The 20,044-nt window shown below is 46.1% G+C and overlaps 1 protein-coding gene across 1 annotated transcript in view; it reads right to left on the minus strand.

Moving 5' to 3' along the window:
• The window catches only part of TPH2 (tryptophan hydroxylase 2), a 67,501-nt gene that overhangs the window by 30,442 nt on the left and 17,015 nt on the right, over positions 1–20,044 (minus strand). The window contains exons 6-8 of the mRNA XM_066633678.1: positions 13,820–14,016; positions 10,387–10,522; positions 5,338–5,464 (exon numbers count right to left, since the gene is read on the minus strand). Of these exons, the coding sequence (XP_066489775.1) occupies positions 5,338–5,464; positions 10,387–10,522; positions 13,820–14,016 (460 nt within the window). The remainder of the gene's footprint in view (positions 1–5,337; positions 5,465–10,386; positions 10,523–13,819; positions 14,017–20,044) is intronic.

A 20,044-nucleotide genomic window follows, 5' to 3' on the forward strand; every position in this document is an offset into this window, starting at 1 on the left:
ACTTCCAGTTTTTGGTCAAAAATGGCCATTCTGAGGCCCGCTGGGGCTACAGGCGGACTTCCTCTGCAGAACTCAGAAGCTCCTCTGAAAGACATGCCAAGGATAAGGGGCATGCCTATAGTTGTGTGCACCTTATTCTTTTTTAAAAAGAGGATTGATTTCATGATGGGTGAAAGCAGCATGCACTGATGGGCTTTTATATTATGAATAATATCTATTATTCATTGTTATTCAAATACAATTTCTTTTGCCTATCTGCTAATTTTATTAAAATCTTCCTGCCCAGAACGTGGGTACCATCCTGATTACACTGTTGCTGCTTCAGCCCTATTGGTGTTGCATTCAGAACCACTCTCTCTAAGTTACAACTAAACAGAACAGTGATTTTCAATATTACTCTTCTCATGGCACACTGACAGCACATTAACCTTCTCTGTGGTCTTCTCGATGGTCTTCACCTCTTGTGATGTCACTTGCAGCTTCCAGGAGACTTGTCCAGGTTCTATAGCTCTGCTTCTAAGGCACGCAGCCCCTCTGAGCCTCGGAATGCTTCCTGGGGCATCAGAAAGGCACTTTGGTTTCTTCTGAAAACAGAAGTGCTTTTCCAACACCTCTGGGGGCTTTCTGACGCCAGAAAGGCTATGTGCAGCCTCCCAGGGCCTCAGTAAGCCTCCCAGATGCAACTGGAAAGTGCTTCTGCTGCATCCAGGAGGTCAAGTCCAGGGCTCCCCAACCCAGGTTCAGAACCTGCACTGAGTCAAATCCACAGGTTCAAAACCTGTGGATAAAAAAGACCGACCTGTTTTCATTCACATCCCCCCTCACTGATCTTCCTCTCTTCATGCTGCAGCTCTCCCTAATGCATGCCAACTGCCTAATGCATGTCTCAGGATGCAATCCACTGAGTTTTTCTGCAATGTATCATAAATGGCTGCTGTCTCGACATGGAGCTTGCAGGTCCAAAAATGTCAGTTTGTTCAGAATGCAGTTGTGAGGATGTCGATAAAGGCCAGGCGGCTGGAACATGCAACGCCAGTTTTGAATAGCTGCCCTGCTTGCCCACTGGTCAAGTGCTGGGGTTAACTTTGAAAGCATTCTGAAGCAGAGTGACCTTGAGGACCACCTACAACCATGTGAAACGACCAGGGCCCTCAGATGAACATCTCAGGCCCTGCGTCTGGGTTTGCCTTTGTCTCCATTTGATAGGGATCAGACACCAGCACTTTTCAATGGTGGTGCTGCCCTTGTGGAATTCCCTTTCTGAAACGTGCCAGGTCCTGATTTTTCCTCCTCTTAAATACATGCTGATTTTGCAGAGCTTTTCAAAATTGCTATTGAAAACTAAGAGAACTGCTATTTCTCTTTTATTGCTGTTCTACTGATGTGCTTTGATTGTGAGTTTTTATTTTGCTAGCCATCTCGAAAGACTGACTGCAAAGGTGAGGCATGCCTCTATAATGGATGGATTATCTGCAGAAAATGTGCAGGGCTTGAGGACCACTTTCTGCTCCTAGCTGGCTGGAGTTTTTAAGAATGTAAGTTACCACATGGACAAAATAACACACACGTACATATGCCTGACTCCTAGTTCCAGGATTCCACACAGCCTCTAGCAATGGAATCCTACCAGTTCAGATACTGTCGTCATTACTGAGACGATGGTCTTTGACGTTAAGATGACGGACAGAGGAAACGGTCAGTATTGCAGGGCAGTAACTGACAGGACTGCCAACCTTAATTGCGCAACAATTACAACATATCTACCCAAAGCACAACTAGTTTCCAAAGCAGTAATTTTTTATTTTTTTAAAATGTCTCTATTGTTGGTTTCAGTATTTTTAGACCTTGCAACAGTACTTTTTTTTCAGTCTTTTCTTGGGAAAAACAAAGGCTAGCAAATTTTAGTTTGTGCAACTGGAACGTAAGCAGCACTGGAAGGGACGCTTGTGCCATCCGGTCAACACTGTATCCAGTTGATCAGCCACTAGAGGTGAGAGTCACACCAGATAGTGGAGAGGTGGCAGGAGGGTGGATTGGAGACGGGGAGGGCAGAATGAGGGGAAGATTGGGGCCGGGAAGGGGCAGGATTGGCGGAGCAGACCTCCAACGTATTCTAAACCTCCCCCCAGTCCTTCAGTCATTACACGGGGCTGCTTGGACTTGCACCTACAGGTACAGATTTGAGTAGACGCATAAGGCAAGCTGGGGCATTAGTTAGCATGGGGAAAATATCCCCAAGGAACCTTCCAGTTTCTCCCAAGCTGCACTGGATATAATGAAGACCATGGGTCTCCTGTACATGCGACCATTGGGTTGTAAGTTGATAAGATAACCAGAAAAAAGTACCTTCTCTCTGGACTATGTAACTTTTCCTTCCTGAGACAAAATTTTAAGTTTTCCTTAGTGTGCATAATTCAATTGACTTGCGTAAGCAAATATTTTGGTCCAGTTTTGGTTGTGTATTTTTTTTAATGAACAGTTACTAAAGCATTTTCTTCTTGCATCATTCAGATAAAGGACAAATCATTTATATTTATAAAAATGAACCCCATAAGCACGCACAAAAGCTCTACTTTCCCCCATTTCAGAAGCAATTCATTGCTGCAATTTTCTGTACAGAGGCCAGTGAAAAAGGACAGAAATTGTTTAGTTTTCATTCTCTGGTGCAAGATTAAAATGTCACAATAAATGTTGCCAAGAAAGAGAAGAGGGGGTTGCAGTTATTAATACATAAGGGACTCCGAGGTTGAAGCGCAGCTTTGAGGAAGGGAGGAAAAAAAACTTGAAAGTGTTTAATGGAGCCAATTAGTGCCTGACAGCAATTTCTTTAATTGGACAGATTTGTAGATAGCGCCGTAAAGGAGAGCACTACAGAAGGTTTGTGTACAAATGCTGCCCTTCTCATGGCAGAAATAACAGACGTTAATTTCTTGACCCAAATACTAACACCAGTAAACACAGATTGAGGATAGAAAGTACCCAGCACCTGTGCTCAGGTAATCCTACAAGCCAAGGCATTAGCAGGCACATACCTTGAAATTGGCATTTCTCAAAAATCATCGGATAAGAGGCTAAGCCACGTGCCTGCAGGGACTTCTGTTAATCTCTGATGAAGGGAGATGGTTTGGATCACATCCTATGAAGCACCTGCACATGTGGAGCTCTGCATGTTCATTTTTGGATATATACCGTGCTTGCACATGAACCATTTGGTTTCTGCATCAATATATACGGTCAGGAATATTTCCAATTCCTCCCTGCTTGTGATTTTTTAAAACCTTCTCTAAAACTACCTAGAAAATGCTGCTGTAGAGTTCTTACAATATTTATAGGGTTGTTTTGTTGTTGTTTTTTTAAAAAGAAAAAAACAGTTTATAAATAAAAAGTGTATTCCTAGCAACCATAGTCAGAGATGTAGCACAAAGTCATAAAGCGGTACATGGTTTTGCCTCGACATGGCACTCTGCAAAAAAAAGAATTAGAGAGAGCTATTTTTCTCATTAAGTGAGAGCATTCTTTACACACGTGGAAGCTCTGATGCAGGCATGGAGCTCTCTCATACAACACCTCTCCCACACTATCCAGCACAAAAAAACTGCATTGCATCCGTCTCTGTTAAGTGGATAGTACCAGGTACTAGCCATGTGTGAGCAGGATGGAGAGAGGGGAACACTTAACCCAGGTCCAAAGGTTGGTACGTGGCCTGGGCTGTAAGTCAAATGAGGATAAACCGAGGCTAAATTGTAGATCATGCTTGAGGCTGATCAGCTTTGTTTCCCTGTATCAAGTTCAACACAGAAAGATTTGCTGGAGCCAACTGGAAGCAATTTTAGAACAGAACAAGCAGCATCCTGAACAGTGGGCCACTGGCCTGGCCCCCTCAAGAACAAAGAGGAAGTGAACCAACGCACTTATACTAGAGGATACTCTAGGCCTTGTTCGAGGGACCAAGACGTCCCTCCCTGTGCAGTGCTCTCAAGAACTACAAATCCCAGTGATCAATTTCTGCAGATGTGTCCTGTGCATAAGCAGGAGGCAAGGTGGCAGCTGACTAGCAAGGGAAAGGATAGGTACCCTAATAATCAGGGACCTTTAGCTCCCAGGAGCAACCTGATGCAGTAAACAAGATTTACTAGCCCCAGAGCATGTGCAAGTAAATGAGTTTTGCCTCCAGCCTTCCAAGACATAATTGAGATTCTTCTGAACTGATGTACAGAAGAATCTCAAGTAGAGGGAAGTGTGTCCAAAGAGCAGGTGTCGGTTTACTCATGTGTAATCAATAGACATCTGTGCTCTGTGATGGTGTGTAACTACAAACACAAATCAGTCCTCCAGAAACACAGGGAGCTTGAACAAAGGGACCTGAAAGATACCAATCAATCTTCCAGTTGTTTGACACAGTTTGTAGGGTGAAGAAAGGGTCTGTGTTATATGCTTGCCCCTTGTGCAGACACAGGGACATGGCCAGGGTGGGCATCAGTGACAATGGATCTGCCAATACCCTCTGCTTCCACCGGATCTTCGGCTCTACTCCAACTTGTGCCAGCTAAAGAGCTGCTACAGGTCCAAGTAGACCCACAGGGACCATGGTGCAGCAGAATAAAGTTAAGTGAAACTTTAATTCACTTACCTTTCTGACTCTACCCAGTTTGAAGAGACACTTGGCCAACAGTCTGAGGCAAAGAAGGAAGGCCCATAGCCAGGGAGACAGACCAGGGACAGACTGCACTTGCTCCCAGTGTGGAAGGGATTGTCACTCCCGGATTGGCCTTTTCAGCCACACTAGACGCTGTGCCAGAACCACCTTTCAGAGCGCGATACCATAGTCTTTCGAGACTGAAGGTTGCCAACAAGGTATGGTCCCTGCCCACTCGCAGGATGCGGACGGGTCCATGCAGGTACCACTGCGCCATGCGGGCAGGCACTAAAGCTTGAGCTGTAAAGCCACCATCCTATACACACTTACCTGGGAATAAGTCCCACTGAACTCAGTAGAACTTATGCTTGAGTAGACTTGCTTAGCTGGCATTGTGAGAAAGCTATTTTGGAGATACTGAACCCTTGTCAAAAAAGGAACCAGTGGGAGAGAATCAACATTCCACCATTACCCCAATTATCCAACCACACAAGATGAGCTGCCAAGAGTTTCTTGGCAACCAAAACATTGCGTAATACACTAGCCATGAACCTATGGGAGAAGGAAGTGGGTGGTGTATGTGAGGCTGAAAAGAAGTGGGTGGATCATCACACTGTTGCTCTGAAAAACACTCTTTGTTTCAGTCCTGACATATTCTTTAAAAATAAGGACAACTCACACTTTAAAACTTAGTGACTCACAGTAGCAAGTTTCTGGACATCCTCATCAGATGCTCCCAGGGAGGCCAGTCCGATCTCTTGAGAAAACTGGGCAAATTTCGGATCAGCCAGCAGAGGTACGTGTCCCAGGAGTTCGTGGCATGTGTCCCTGCATTCAAATTAAAGTGAGATGTTATTAGGGGTATAATAGTGTCATGGGGTAGAACACCAATTCATGCAAATCCTTTTTACTGTCTCAAAGTACCGCAGTGCAACGGTTCCCATCAGTGGGTTGTGACCCAATATGGTGGGTCGTGAAACTGACAAGCTGATAGCTGACAAGGAAATGTATTGAGTCCTGTGGAAACAGAGAGCATGTGGGCATTTACTCATAAGTAGGCAATGGAGCCTTGGTCCACTTCAAAGAGCAGGCTGAGGGAAACCCAATGCCACCAGAATGGTCCCAAGCTGACGAACGCAGGGCCAATAACCTCTCAAGAAGGAGCCCCCCCCCCAATCCAAGCTGACAAGGAAAACATATTGAGCCCTACGGAAAGCAAAACTGAGCCACACATGTGCATTTACTTGATCTTGGAAGCTAAGCAGGGTCAGGTCTGGTTAGTACTTGGATGGGAGACCACTTGGGAATACCGGGTGCTGTAGGCTTATACCATAGTCTTTTGAGACTGAAAGTTGCCAACCAGGCAAGTGTGCCTTCGCTCTTATTGAAGATCAGGCACATCAATGAATGTGGAGCTTAATAAATGCTCCCCCATAGCAGAAAGTATAAAAACAGGCTTGAGTGGCTGGTAAAGTGAAACTTTTTTTTTAACTCTCGTAAAGCTAGGTGGGTGCCAAGAGTGTGTCGTTTTAAAAAGTGGGTCCCAGTGCTAAAATATTTGAGACCCACTATTGTAGTGGTGTATATATATAGTGTGTGTAGTGGTGTATATATAGTGTGTGTGTATATATATACACACACACATACATACACACACAGGCATGCACCATTTAACAACCTTCCACCTAAGGAGGGATCATATGGTGTTCAAAGCACAACAAAGGGGAGCTTAATGAGGCAGTCAGGTCTTGCATAACAATGGAGATTGGAGAACTTAGTTAAGTGGTACACACCTGTATGTAAACATGTAAACCAAAGTGGTGTGAACAATAGCTCCAAAGGGGAAGCGGTGGGGCCACTTGCATGCCACAGTGATGCTCCCTGCAAAACTTGGTGCTTTGCACCCCTTCTAGCTACACTGCTGTGAACACTGTCAGTGCCGCTCAACCACAAAAAGAAAAAGCACACCTTCCCTTCCATCTGAAAACAGATGCCTACTGACTGTACACCGCTAAAAATAAAATCATGTTCCCAGATTGGACAAGTTTCTGGAGGAAAAATCCATTACGGGTTACAAGCCATGATGTGTATGCGCAACCTCCTGATTTTAGAAATGGGCTATGTCAGAATGCCAGATGCAAGGGAGGGCACCAGGATGAGGTCTCTTGTTATCTGGTGTGCTCCCTGGGGCATTTGGTGGGCCGCTGTGAGATACAGGAAGCTGGACTAGATGGGCCTATGGCCTGATCCAGTGGGGCTGTTCTTATGTTATGTTTGGAACACTGCACTCAAGTTCACATTACATTTCTGAATTACAAACATGGACTCTGTGATGGTGCTTTGTCTGAAGAGGACCAGGTAGTTATGAAGCAAGAGATTCTGCCACTTTGTCTATTTTCTGGGATTGCCTCTGACAATACAGAAACAGATAAGATGGGGCTAACGAGTAGAGCGGAAGCCTGAAAGTTGGCATTTGTCTTCTGTTTTGCATGGACACTTTGTACTTCTTGTAAAGGACTTGAGTGTTGGGAACAGGGTCAGTTCCGCACCAGAGCAACAATACAAATTTGCCTGCAGCTGAGAGGTTTGTGCATCAAGTTCTGCCTTACAACGTCCCCTGCTTTTTACTACTAAATGTTTCTCTAAAGAGTACGTGAAGCATGTGCTTGAAGAGAACATGATCTCAATGTGAACACCACCTCTGCTGATTTCAGAACTTGACTTAGGGTCCAGACCTACCCCTTGCCAACCCATAGCACCAATGCGTCACTATGGGGTGCAGACCGCACCAGGTGACACCACTGGAGGGTGACCCCAAAATGACTTGCACTCAAGCTGGCTGGTCTGCAGGCACCGTGACGGGGGCTGGTCCACGGTGAGCAGGCAAGGGGTTGGTCTGCAAAGCTGGCCCCATTCTTGCAAGAGGATGGGGATGGAGTGGGACCAGAAGGGGCGGGGCCGTGGGAGTGACACCATTGGATGACACCAATCCTCTTGATGTCACTGCACAGCACACAGTGTCACTGACCAAGCGCGCACTGCATGTTATGGGTGTGACCAGGCAGCCCAGGAGACACAAGTAAAAATCTTTGTTACTTTGTAGGCCTCCTGGCATCCACTGGGTCTCTTGGACCTAAACCAGCTGTTTAGCTGGCATGAGTCTGAGGTGACCCAGGGGTTGGTTTAGGGCAGCGAAAGGGAATAAGTGTGCACATTTAGGGCAGGGAAAGGGGAACAGAATATCCATGTGCGACTGCTGGTGGCATCTTCCCCTTCTCCCAAACAACCCCCTGCCCAGCCAGTTCCCCACCCCAAGTGGCCTCCGCTGCTGACCTACCAACTCTGACAAGGCATCTGCAGGCCACTGACATGCATGAGGGCCCTCTGACCAAGAGTGCTGGCAGCCCTGGTGCACATGACAGCAACATGGCTTTTGCACTGTAGGTCTAGATTTATGAGGGCTGATTGCAAGAACCCCTGCTGTAAACCCACATAAGGTTGGGCTATTGCTGTCACAACCGTGAATGTCAGGAGGAGTGCTGTAACTACAGGCTCAGTTCATGGCATTACTGGTCAGACTTTTCAAGGAAGAGGGCTGCAAGAGACCTTTATCCCTGCCTCAGACTCCGTCAAAACCATTGTGGTGAGTTGGAAGGCTGCTTCATGGGTGACGTACAAATGAGGCATTAGATAAATGGCTCTCACTATGTGCCCACTGGCTTGTCATCATGTGTCCAGCAAAGTTCAGAGCAAGGCTATGTACCTTGCAAGTTTTGATATATATGGGAAATAGGTTATATACTTGGCTCATTCACAAGAGTGAGTCTCACATGGATGGGAGATTACCCATGGATGGGAGATTAGCAGGAGTTACCCCTGCTAACTGGTAAGAGGCACTTTTTCAAGTGGGTGCTCCTCTTTTATTCAGCAGGGGGAGAGTAACTGACCCACCTCCCCCCAGCAGTGTCTTTTCTAGTGGCTGTCTGCTGGAGTTGCATATTTTTAGATTGCGAGCCCTTTTGGGACAGGGAGCCATTAGTTATTTGATTTTGTTTCTGTAAACCGCTTTGGGAACTTTTTTGTTGAAAAGCGGTATATAAATACTGTTATTATTATTATTATTATGGCTACCAGAAGACTCATTCTTAAGAGATCAGTGGCCTTTTGAATCATTACTTATGGTCAAACTAGATGTGTTGTTCAATATATTTGAATCCCATGCTTGGGGTTCTCCATTTCTTGCTTTTAACCAAATTCAGTGGAGGCGGCTTTGGGTAGAGGTGACCTTTCCCCATGCCTTTCTCCAATGAAAATCTCTTCCAGGATGTGCTCTGTGTATTGATTAATACAAGCAGCTTTGGGGACAAATAGAAGCAGGAAGGGAGGAATTTTCATTGGGAAAATGACTTGTAGGGAGCAGCTAAGCCCCAAGCACAAGATTCAAAGACTCAATAAATGTCAAAAATGTAGTTTAATCCTTATTTAACTCATTTCAGGCGTATCATGACTCTGTCTCCACTACAGACAAAGATTACAGGTCACTATGGTGGTTCATTAGAAAATAATTCCAAAACCCAAGGAGAGCATCATATCCATGTTCAGACCAACTAAAATGTTAGAAAACTGTCTTCTGAGTTCATCAGAACTCTTCTGCAGGCTGAATGTTAAGCAAAAAATATTATAAAGGTGAGAGAGAGAGAGAGAGAGAGAGAGAAATCTGTTACTGGACTTGATTAAAAAGTCTCAGTCTATAATTTATAATAGTCTTGAAGCATAATGGAGGAGATATACAAAGACCTAATGCGGGGCTAAGTCCAGGTTGCAGTAATAGCTACTGGAACAAAGAAGCAATGGCTGTTCTCCCTCTAAAGATATATAAGGAAACAATTTTTTGAATGTCACCAATCAGAACACCCTTGGAAGCAGAGAGCGTAACAGAAAAGTCCTTATATTAGCAAAGCTAGGAAGTTGTTTCAGCAGATACCTGAGGTTACAGAAACAAAACAATGTAGTCCTCTCCCCTGCCACGCTATAGTGGGCAGCCGCTCCAGTGATGCTGGACACACTCAAGGCTGAAAAATCTGTGCTGGTTAAGAATTACGGTAAGGGGCAGTACCTCAACTAGCTAGTCTATCATTTTCATTTCAATGTAAAAAATGAGAATAATGGCTAAATGGATGAAATTAGCACATTGGTTGGTGTGGCCTTAATGAATACCTTTCGTAATGGAGAGCTTTCTTTTTGAGCCACCAGGACTAATTCTAGGATTCAGTTTCTGTAAAGAATGACCCAAGTTTAATTCCTTCATCTGTATCTTTCACAAAAGGGGAAGAGATTAAAATTAAAATACTAACTGCGAATGTCAGGCTGGGGGTACAGAACTTGCTAGATCTTGGTGGTCCCATATATGATAGTTTGCAAGGAGAACACGCTTCCAGTAGTTAGGATTAACTTTTGGAAAGTGGCACTTGCGAGTACTATACTGATGCGGAGATAAAAACCAGCTGGTGACAGGTTGAAAATGCAGGTATTCCCCAAGTTTGACACTATGTTTTGAACATATTTCTGGTTATTATGAGGTATTAGAATGTAGAGGTGTGGGTCGCTTAACAACGGGGATGCATTGTAGCATCCCTGTCATTAAGTGACACCATCATTAAACGGCATCACCTCCGGAGTCAAGGGCAGACTAATTTTTCAGAAGGTGGGATTTGGAAAAGCACATTCAAATTATGAGCAATCACACTCACGGTTCTGGAGTGTAGAGGGGATCTGAGCCATGGCGTATATACTGGGTACAGTGGAAAACCCGATAGGCAAGACCTGCTAAGAAATCTCGAGGTGACAGATATCCGGCTACTGGTCTCACAGTGAAGCCTGATCTTTCTGAAGTGGAAGAGAGATCAACAGTATTTTACTATACGCACCCTTCAACAGAAATTATTTCAAACCTATTTCTGCCAGAATTTTAAAAAAAAAGTCTTTGCAAAATAAAACACATGAATCATCTTACATGACATCATTTCAGAGGGAAAGAAAAACAGATGTCAATATCACAAAATATATTTCTATTTTATGAACTGCATCAGTTTAAAGGACAAATTGCAGGGAAACTTCATAGATTATTATACTGTTTGGTGTACCCATAAAATTGTTAACATGTGCACAGCCTATTTTGGAAAATGTGTAGCGTGGAGGTACATGCAAAAGAGGTACTTCCTGGACTGACTGTGGCTTCCTGCTTTTTCTGTGCATACATAATGGCAAGCACATGCTTGCTACTGTTCAATGTGCCATAGAGACCTTCATGAAATCAGATGAGATTCTTCATGTAGGAATTATCACAGTGATTTTGAACCTCTCTCATCTCATGGCACACTTACAAGATGCTAAAATTGACAAGGCACACCATTGGCTTTTGACAACTGACAAGGCACACACACTGTGGGGAGCTTACATCCCCCAGTGACCCTGCTAATAAATGACCCTTCCCCCAAATTCCTCTGGCACACCAGCAAACCATTTGCGGCACACCAACATGCTATGGCACAGTGGTTGAAAATTGCTGAATCATCTTAAGTTTTTGAAAAGTGTCTAAAATAAACAAGGCTCCATACAACATTTGAAAACCAAGAATGGCTTACTGTCTAGAAACTAAGGGTGTAAGCAGACATGATGCAGGAGATCCACAAACTGTTCTTTAAAACATGAATAGAACTTCAGGGGGGATTTATGTAAGGTCATTTTGTAATGACTTCAGGGGGGATTTATGTAAGGTCATTTTGCTCCCACCACCTGGAATGGCTCCAAAGGGGAGAGAAAAGGGCCACTTGCACACTGCGGTGAGGCTTCCTGCAAAACTTAGAGCTTTGCACCGCCCCTTTAGCTATGCCACTACTGCAGGGCAAAGCACACAGGTAGAATACGATCCCCAGATTTTAGCTGTGCCCTTGCTTTCCAGATTGGAAGCCACCGTTGGTTTTCAAATGTTATATGGAACCATCGAGAATTCAGACACTTTTAAGAACCGTTCAGTGCCTCTGTCCGCGTGAATAATCTGCATCAATTTTTATCATGTTTCTTTGGGCCCTTTTATTCATTAATTAGGAATGAACTTGTCTCTGCAACCTTCCATGCACACAGGAGGAGCCGACACCCCCTGTGCGCACACCAGCATGATACACCTTGCCAGCAACGAAATGTGTGACTGAGTTCTACCCCTAGAAAAGTTTTTTGAATAATGTTTGTCTGTGCAAATACGTGCAGGTCAGGCGCTCACTCTTTCAGGCAGCAACGTCTAGTGAGAATTGTCAGGCCGCAGAGTTGCTCCTAACTTAATGGTGACTTTGAGCAGGCAGGGTCTTCCCTGATGTGCTCTCATTAGTTGCTGTTTACTGTAAAATGATCCAAGCCTCGTCCCTTACCAAAAAAAAATTATTACTGTTGTCTGGTTGATAGAACACTTTTGAACCTGGAGTGTTTTTCTACCTTCAAGCAAAGGAAGGGGAAAAAAGGAACCAGTGCCTTTCCTAAGGGACCAAGAGAACAATGCAGAAGGCACCTCTGAAAGATACGGCCAGGCTCAAAGAGCATCTCTCCAATTATCGCTAAGTGCTGGCAGCCAGAAAGTCAGAATAAAGGAAGGAGTAGGAGTTGGGGCAAGTTAGCCTTTCGAACCATACACTATACTTTATTTTCAATTGAAAATCTTCCATGGGTTCTTGATGATTATACTTTGCCGTGACTTTGCTGCTCTCGTTGAAGGTTTTTACCCCATCTCAAAAAAAAAGTTAAATGTTTTATGTGCTTAGAAACACAGGCTCTCTGAGTCACTGCGCAAGGAGGTGCTCATAGTTTTCTTGAACCCAACCACCAAAAGAGAGCATCCCCAGGGACGGGAGACAAAGAGCGACAAAGAGCAGGTTGATTTGAACCAAGAGATCAGGGCAAAAGGACCTGGCATTTGCCTCCTCTCCTCTGGTGAGAAATCACCTTTTCAACCAGGGTTATTCCGTGGCAATTCCTGTCTATTGCAGTGTGTGTGCGTGCAGGTTTTGCCCTGATTGAATTTACTCTGCCCATGTAATGCCAGCAAAAAGTTAGGGATGTGGTGGAGATGGTGACTGTAAGATAGAGTTCTCTGGAAGAGAGGAAAAAGAGGGGGTATCCAGTAAACAGTGGGAAAAATGTAATGTTTGTACAAGGGCAGCTATTTTCCACCTTTTTCATCTCACAGCACACTGACAAGGTTAGACAACTGACAAGGCACTCCGCACTCCTGTGGGGGGCTCATATCCCCCAATGGCCCTACTAATAAACAACCCTCCCCCAAACCCCTGCAGCACCCCTGTGGATCATTCCCAGCACACTGGTTGAAAATCGCTGTACTAACAATATCGATGAGGTTAATATTTAATTGCATTTCTAGTGTATTTTACTTTCCTACAAAGAAATCGCTATGTACAAATTGCTGTAATTAACAGCCCAAACAAATGTGTTGTAAAGCATGTTTGCAATGATTTTAGAGGAAGAAATGTCAGCAGGAAAGCCTGCGCCATCCTGCCAGCACTGAATCCGGACCCGCAGCTAAATCCGGACCTGCAACCTGCTGGCGCTGGATAGTTCCAGGGGGCTTTTGCGCAGAACTTCCTTAGCACAGCACAGAAGGGTTGTCTCAGCTGTAACATCAAGAAACTTCTGTAAAGGTTCCTGCAGTTCTTATAATGAATGCCATAATTTCATAGCATGATGTGAGCTACTCCTCTCAACCAATAAATACCCTCCTATGTGGATCACATGTGGATCCTATGGAGGATCAATGCATCCCCCTCAAACAGGGCTGGAACCATTGAGCAAGCAGGGCCTTTACCCAATCAGGTGTTTACAGAAGAGGTTATCTATGAAGTGGAGGGGAGGTACCGTACCACACTCTTTTAGTACTAACTCCCAGTGAATGTATGAACTAAATACACAGGAATGTATGAATGAGCCCTTAGTCCTACACTAACTTAGAAATATACAAAGTTGCTTTATACTGAATTAAGTCACAGGTCAATCCAACTCAGTCCTGTTGAAACTGACAGGCAGTAGATCTCTACTATTTCAACCAAGTTTTTTTTCCTGGGGATGCCAGGAATTGAACCAGGGACCTTCTGCATTCAAGTCAGAGGCTCTTCTGCTTACCTTTGAGAAACACCGCCACGTCCTCCAGTTGAGGGACATTGTCTTCTCGATAGCCGCAGTGCTTGGTCAGCAACGGAAAGTTTTTCAAATATTCTCGACAAGCATGAGTAGGGTAGAGTTTTGTCAGTTCCCTGAACACAACACCCCATGTTTTGATTTCTTCGGGCGTATAGTCCACTCTTGGGATTGGCTGGCCACTAAGACAAAAAAAATGCAAACCACACAAGAGTTTTGAAAATAAGCACCTGGGCATCTATCGCTGCCTTGTCTATCCAGACTGCTTGCTAGTTGGTATACAGTTGGGTATCAGGAGTGTGATTTAAGAACCACCTGTTCCACTTCTAATTCCCCAGACAGCCTTCATGTTACATGTTATCTATCAAGTATGTGTTTTAGAAACACCTAGGATTTGCTGTCACACAAAACCAGGCATCACGCAAGAGGAAACCAAGAGAAATGCAAGGGGTTTGCCCATGCCATTTTCTGCTTCAAGTCGCTGCATAGCATAACTCAGCACATACCCTGCAAAAGTGGCCTAACTTGAGGGGGTGCAAAGCACTAAGTTTTGCAAGGAGCCTCGCCACACTGTGCAAGCAGACCCTCCCCTTCAGAGCCATTCCAGGCCACTAGAGCAGTCTAACAATCCGGTCTTTGCTCTGGCGGTCCAAAATGGCTCTGAAGGGGGAAGGGCCACTTGCACAATGTGGGTGAAGTGCCACTTGCACAATTGCAGGTTCCCTGCAAAACTTAGTGCTTTGCACCCCTCTAGTTATGGTGTGAGATTGAGGCTGGGGTGGGATTCACTATAGCCTGGGACAAAGGCTGTAGGCCAGGAATGAGCCCCCTGACGGACTGGAAAGCACTTTACATACTTTCGTGGGAGAATCATCTCTCCCACTGCCTGACTGCTCTTAACCAATGCTACAGCTTCTGAAAGGATGCCCTCCGGCATCTCTGCCCTCCAGGCTCTTTCTATGCCTCAAAGCTTCTAAAAGCTTTGAACGGGGCAGCGTCAGTTAAGGGGAAGCATATGGTAACCGTATGGGCTAATCTCCAGTTCTCTGCCTGAGCTGTTCCCCCTCCTCCTTCCTTGTTCTGTGTGCACATATGCAAGTCTAGGACTCGAAACAGACACTAATGCGTATCATCGGTTTGGCTGCATATAAGACACAGAAGAGAGTAGAGCAAGGCCAATGGTCAACATCCTCTTCTTTTGCTATGACAGTTGCACTAGAACAGGTAGTGGGGCAGGAGCTGTGAGGCCAGGAAGCGGAGATTCTGCGTGGTCCCAGTTGAGAAATAAAATCCAAGGGAGACAAAGGACCAGCGGGGGGATCAATAGGTGAACTCAGGGGGTGCTGGTCAGGGGAAGTGAGACTGGGGAGCTGAGGGTGCTTCTGCAGGGGAAGGCAGCCAAGGAGGATTTCCATCAGCACTCACCAAATGCGAGACCTAGCTTGTCCAGTTGGGGGGGGGGGGAATGGCTAAGAAGGTTGAGCTGAACCTGGAGCAAAGTGCAGGTTGCCTGCTCTGGGCACCTGGGGTGGCACAGAGATTCTAGAGTGGTCAGATGAGATGGGAGTGCTTGGCACTGCACCAGTAAGTAACCCTCAGACACTATGCATATCTAAAAGTATTTTTAATACTTTTTTTTTTTGCCATAGACTAACATCTATTGTGGGATGAGCTCATCCTGGACCTTCCTTTGGTTTGGAGACAACTCTTGATGGGTTCTCTCACCCAGTCTCAGGGAACAAGGCCATTTCCTTTTGTACCACATTGTGGGAAAGGTGTGACCTGACGCTTGTGGGTTGCTCCTGCGACCTGCTCCTGCGACCTGCTCCAGAGGGCTTGGACTGAGTTGTCAAGGTTCGTGAGGTCAAGCCAGGGAGCTATGTTCTCGTGAGATCACAAATGGTCCTGTTTATCCTAACTCCAGAAAGTTCTTAGGACTGTGGCATTGGTTGCCGGATCAGATGACAGAAAGAGGTTTGGCTGCATATGGAATTTTCCTGGAGTCTTTTTCTAGTGAGAGAGGAAAGTCGGGTCACTCCAATAAATCAACCGTTCCACCTTTTAAAATAGGCTTGTGGGCCCTGCACATGCCTGATCTCGTCTGATCTCGGAAGCTAAGCAGGGTCAGGCCTGGTCAGTACTTGGATGGGAGACCGCCTGGGAATACTGGGTACTGTAGGCTTATACCATGATCTCGGAAGCTAAGCAGGGTCAGGCCTGGTCAGTACTTGGATGGGAGACCGCCTGGGAATACCTGGTGTTGTAGGCTTATACCATGATCTCGGAAGCTAAGCAGGCTCAGGCCTGGTTAGTACTTGGATGGGAGACTGCCTGGGAATACCTGGTGCTGTAGGCTTATCCATGATCTCGGAAGCTAAGCAGGGACAGGCCTGGTTAGTACTTGGATGGGAGACCGCATGGGAATACTGGGTACTGTAGGCTTATGCCATAGTCTTTCAAGACTGAAGGTTGCCAACCATTGTGGGCCTGGTGCTGTCTTGGCATCAGGTTGCTCCAAGATAACATGAGTCTGGCCTGGCACATGTACCTTCTCACTGTGCCCCCAGGACCACACACACATGTAGACTGGGCATGTTGGGCAGCACAGTGCACAATGAAGGGCACAGATAAAAGTTCCCTTAGGGATGTAGGAAGTTGACCAGTACTGAGTGCATTTGTGAGCTATTTGGAGGGCCCCAACTAGAACAACTGTTGCAAATCGCACAGCCGATGCACATTATATCACATGATATAATCAGCCAATGCACAGTTACTGCTATCAGTGGTGTAGCTAGAGGGGGTGCAAGTACTGAGTTTTGCAGGGAGCCTCATTGTACCATGCAAGCAGCCCTTCCCCCTCCCCTTCAGATCCATTTCAGGCCACTAGAGCAAATCAGAGGCAACGCTCTAGTGGCCCAGAATGTCCCCAAAGGGAAGGGAGAGGGGCAGGGGCCGCTTGCATGGTGTGGTGAGGCTCCCTGCAAAACTTAGTGCTTTGCACCCCCTCTAGCTACACTACTGGTTGCTATCAACAAACATTAACCCATCTGACAAATACGGGCTTCCAACAAGGTGTATGGGGTACTGTGCTCCAAGAATAGCCAACCACTAGTGTTGATTGTATTCCAGAAGAAGCAACATTGGAGGGCCAAAGCAATCCTAGAAAAACAGCCTGGTGGTTCAATATAAGGAATAGTCACTAAACAATCTGGTGTTTTGGTGTTATCTGGTGTGCTCCCTGGGGCATTTGGTGGGCCGCTGTGAGATACAGGAAGCTGGACTAGATGGGCCTATGGCCTGATCCAGTGGGGCTGTTCTTATGTTCTTAACTACAATTCCCAGGAAGCCTTGCAGGTCTCTTGTTATCTGGTGTGCTCCCTGGGGCATTTGGTGGGCCGCTGTGAGATACAGGAAGCTGGACTAGATGGGCCTATGGCCTGATCCAGTGGGGCTGTTCTTATGTTCTTAACTACAATTCCCAGGAAGCCTTGCAGGTCTCTTGTTATCTGGTGTGCTCCCTGGGGCATTTGGAGGGCCGCTGTGAGATACAGGAAGCTGGACTAGATGGGCCTATGGCCTGATCCAGTGGGGCTGTTCTTAGGTTCTTAACTACAATTCCCAGGAAGCCTTGCAGGTCTCTTGCTATCTGGTGCGCTCCCTGGGGCATTTGGTGGGCTGCTGTGAGATACAGGAAGCTGGACTAGATGGGCCGATGGCCTGATCCAGTGGGGCTGTTCTTATGTTCTTAAACTACAATTCCCAGGAGGCCTTGCAGGTCTCTGGTTATCAGGTGTGCTCCTGGGGCATTTGGTGGGCCACTGTGAGATACAGGAAGCTGGACTAGATGGGCCTATGGCCTGATCCAGTGGGGCTGTTCTTAGGTTCTTAACTACAATTCCCAGGAAGCCTTGCAGGTCTCTTGTTATCTGGTGTGCTCCCTGGGGCATTTGGTGGGCCCCTGTGAGATACAGGAAGCTGGACTAGATGGGCCTATGGCCTGATCCAGTGGGGCTGTTCTTATGTTCTTAACTACAATTCCCAGGAAGCCTTGCAGGTCTCTTGTTATCTGGTGTGCTCCGTGGGGCATTTGGTGGGCCGCTGTGAGATACAGGAAGCTGGACTAGATGGGCCTCTGGCCTGCTCCAGTGGGGCTGTTCTTATGTTCTTAACTACAATTCCCAGGAAGCCTTGCAGGTCTCTTGTTATCTGGTGTGCTCCGTGGGGCATTTGGTGGGCTGCTGTGAGATACAGGAAGCTGGACTAGATGGGCCTGTGGCCTTATCCAGTGGGGCTGTTCTTATGTTCTTAACTACAATTCCCAGGAGGCCTTGCAGGTCTCTTGTTATCTGGTGTGCTCCGTGGGGCATTTGGTGGGCCACTGTGAGATACAGGAAGCTGGACTAGATGGGCCTCTGGCCTGCTCCAGTGGGGCTGTTCTTATGTTCTTAACTACAATTCCCAGGAAGCCTTGCAGGTCTCTTGTTATCTGGTGTGCTCCGTGGGGCATTTGGTGGGCTGCTGTGAGATACAGGAAGCTGGACTAGATGGGCCTATGGCCTGATCCAGTGGGGCTGTCCTTATGTTCTTATGTTATGTTAACAACAGCTGCAATCCCGATCAGCACTTCCTTGAACGAACAGGTCAATCTTAAATAAGCATTCTCTCCCCCACCAATGCAGCTACACCACTAGAGTGCACTTTACATCCCACTTTGGGGGGGGGGAGGCCCTGTTGTCTCCTCCAGATAAGGAAGAATTTATTCCTTTGCGCAGGGGTATGCCTCCACTGCCAGAATACGCCCACCTGGGCCTTGCAGGTGCAAGTCTGAGTGGGGCCAAGAAAGCAGATCAACGCTGGTAAGGGGGTAGGAGATCAGCAGCACCACTGCTGCTGATACCTCCCCCCTCCCTGCCCCAGTATCCACCCCCCCTACCCTGACTTATCATGCCAGAGCTTTTCCTGGGGCTGCTGGTATGCGGCTGTGGCTGCTCAGAATGGTGCCCTTTTGCAACCACCGTAAAGCACACTGTGCCACCAAAGCACACATTCCGACAGTGCAGCACGCCCGTAGGTCCCTCTGAAGTCTAAGTCCCTCTGAATTCAGTGAGAAACACTTCTGAGTAGACAAGCCTAGTGTTGCACTGTAAGGTAGGCTACCCCTACCCAGAGATCAGGGAACTGCTATTCATTAGAATGTGTTAATTAAGTGGAACTGTTTACACATTGAACATTGCCCATTTAGGAGGGGGGGGGGGAGATGTTCAGACTGGCTAGGAACTAGTCAAATACGTATAACCTGCCCAGAGTATAGATTTGCAAATGGGGTTCACGCGGGAACATTAAGGGAGATCCATACGTATATTAAATGCCAATAGAACGGCGTGATCTGTAGAAAGAGATAAACTGCTTCCCCTGCTTACAGGATACAAATCCTCCCCCTTCTCAGGTTGTTATCAATTTGTTTCAGTTATACTCACAACACAGAGCTGTAGTTTTCATGGGCTTTTAAGAACGCTCTTTTCCTGCCAAGTTTTTCCGAGCACTGCAGAAAAATATTGCCCCCCCCACACTTAAAAAACCCCAAATGGGGGGAAAACTACAAAACTAAATTTTTTAAAAGAACACATAAAATTGGAAAGCTCAATAAAATTAGTATTTACCTTCTTCTTAGTGAGAAGAGTTTGGCCCGTTAGGAGTAAAATGAGAATGTGATTGGAATTAGCTAGACTTGGAAGCTTGTGTGACAAGAAAATTGCAAAACGGCAGGTATTTGTAGGCAGTGCTCGAAAGTTACTAACTCCTGGGGATGGTAATGAAATCAAAATGTAGGCTTGATCTGCTAAGATTTTTTTTTCCCCCAAGGAAGTACATAAGTATAGCATTTGGTAGTGATGTACACTATTAGCCACAGAGCAAATCAGTAAAATCCATCCTAATAATATAAGCAGCCTTCCAGCTAAAATGTCTGTGTGACTTCCTCTTTGCCGATGACGCAGCTGTCACTGCCCACTCTGCCAAAGATCTCCAGCAGCTCATGGATCATTTTAGCAAGGCCTGCCAAGATTTTGGACTGACAATCAGCCTGAAGAAAACACAGGTCATGGTTCAGGATGTGGACTCACCTCCCTGCATTACAATCTCTGCGCATGAACTGGAGGTTGTCCATGACTTTGTGTACCTTGGCTCAACGATCTCTGACACTCTTTCTCT

The sequence above is a fragment of the Tiliqua scincoides genome, chromosome 7 (assembly GCF_035046505.1).
Source record: "Tiliqua scincoides isolate rTilSci1 chromosome 7, rTilSci1.hap2, whole genome shotgun sequence".
Taxonomy (NCBI): Eukaryota; Metazoa; Chordata; class Lepidosauria; order Squamata; family Scincidae; genus Tiliqua; species Tiliqua scincoides.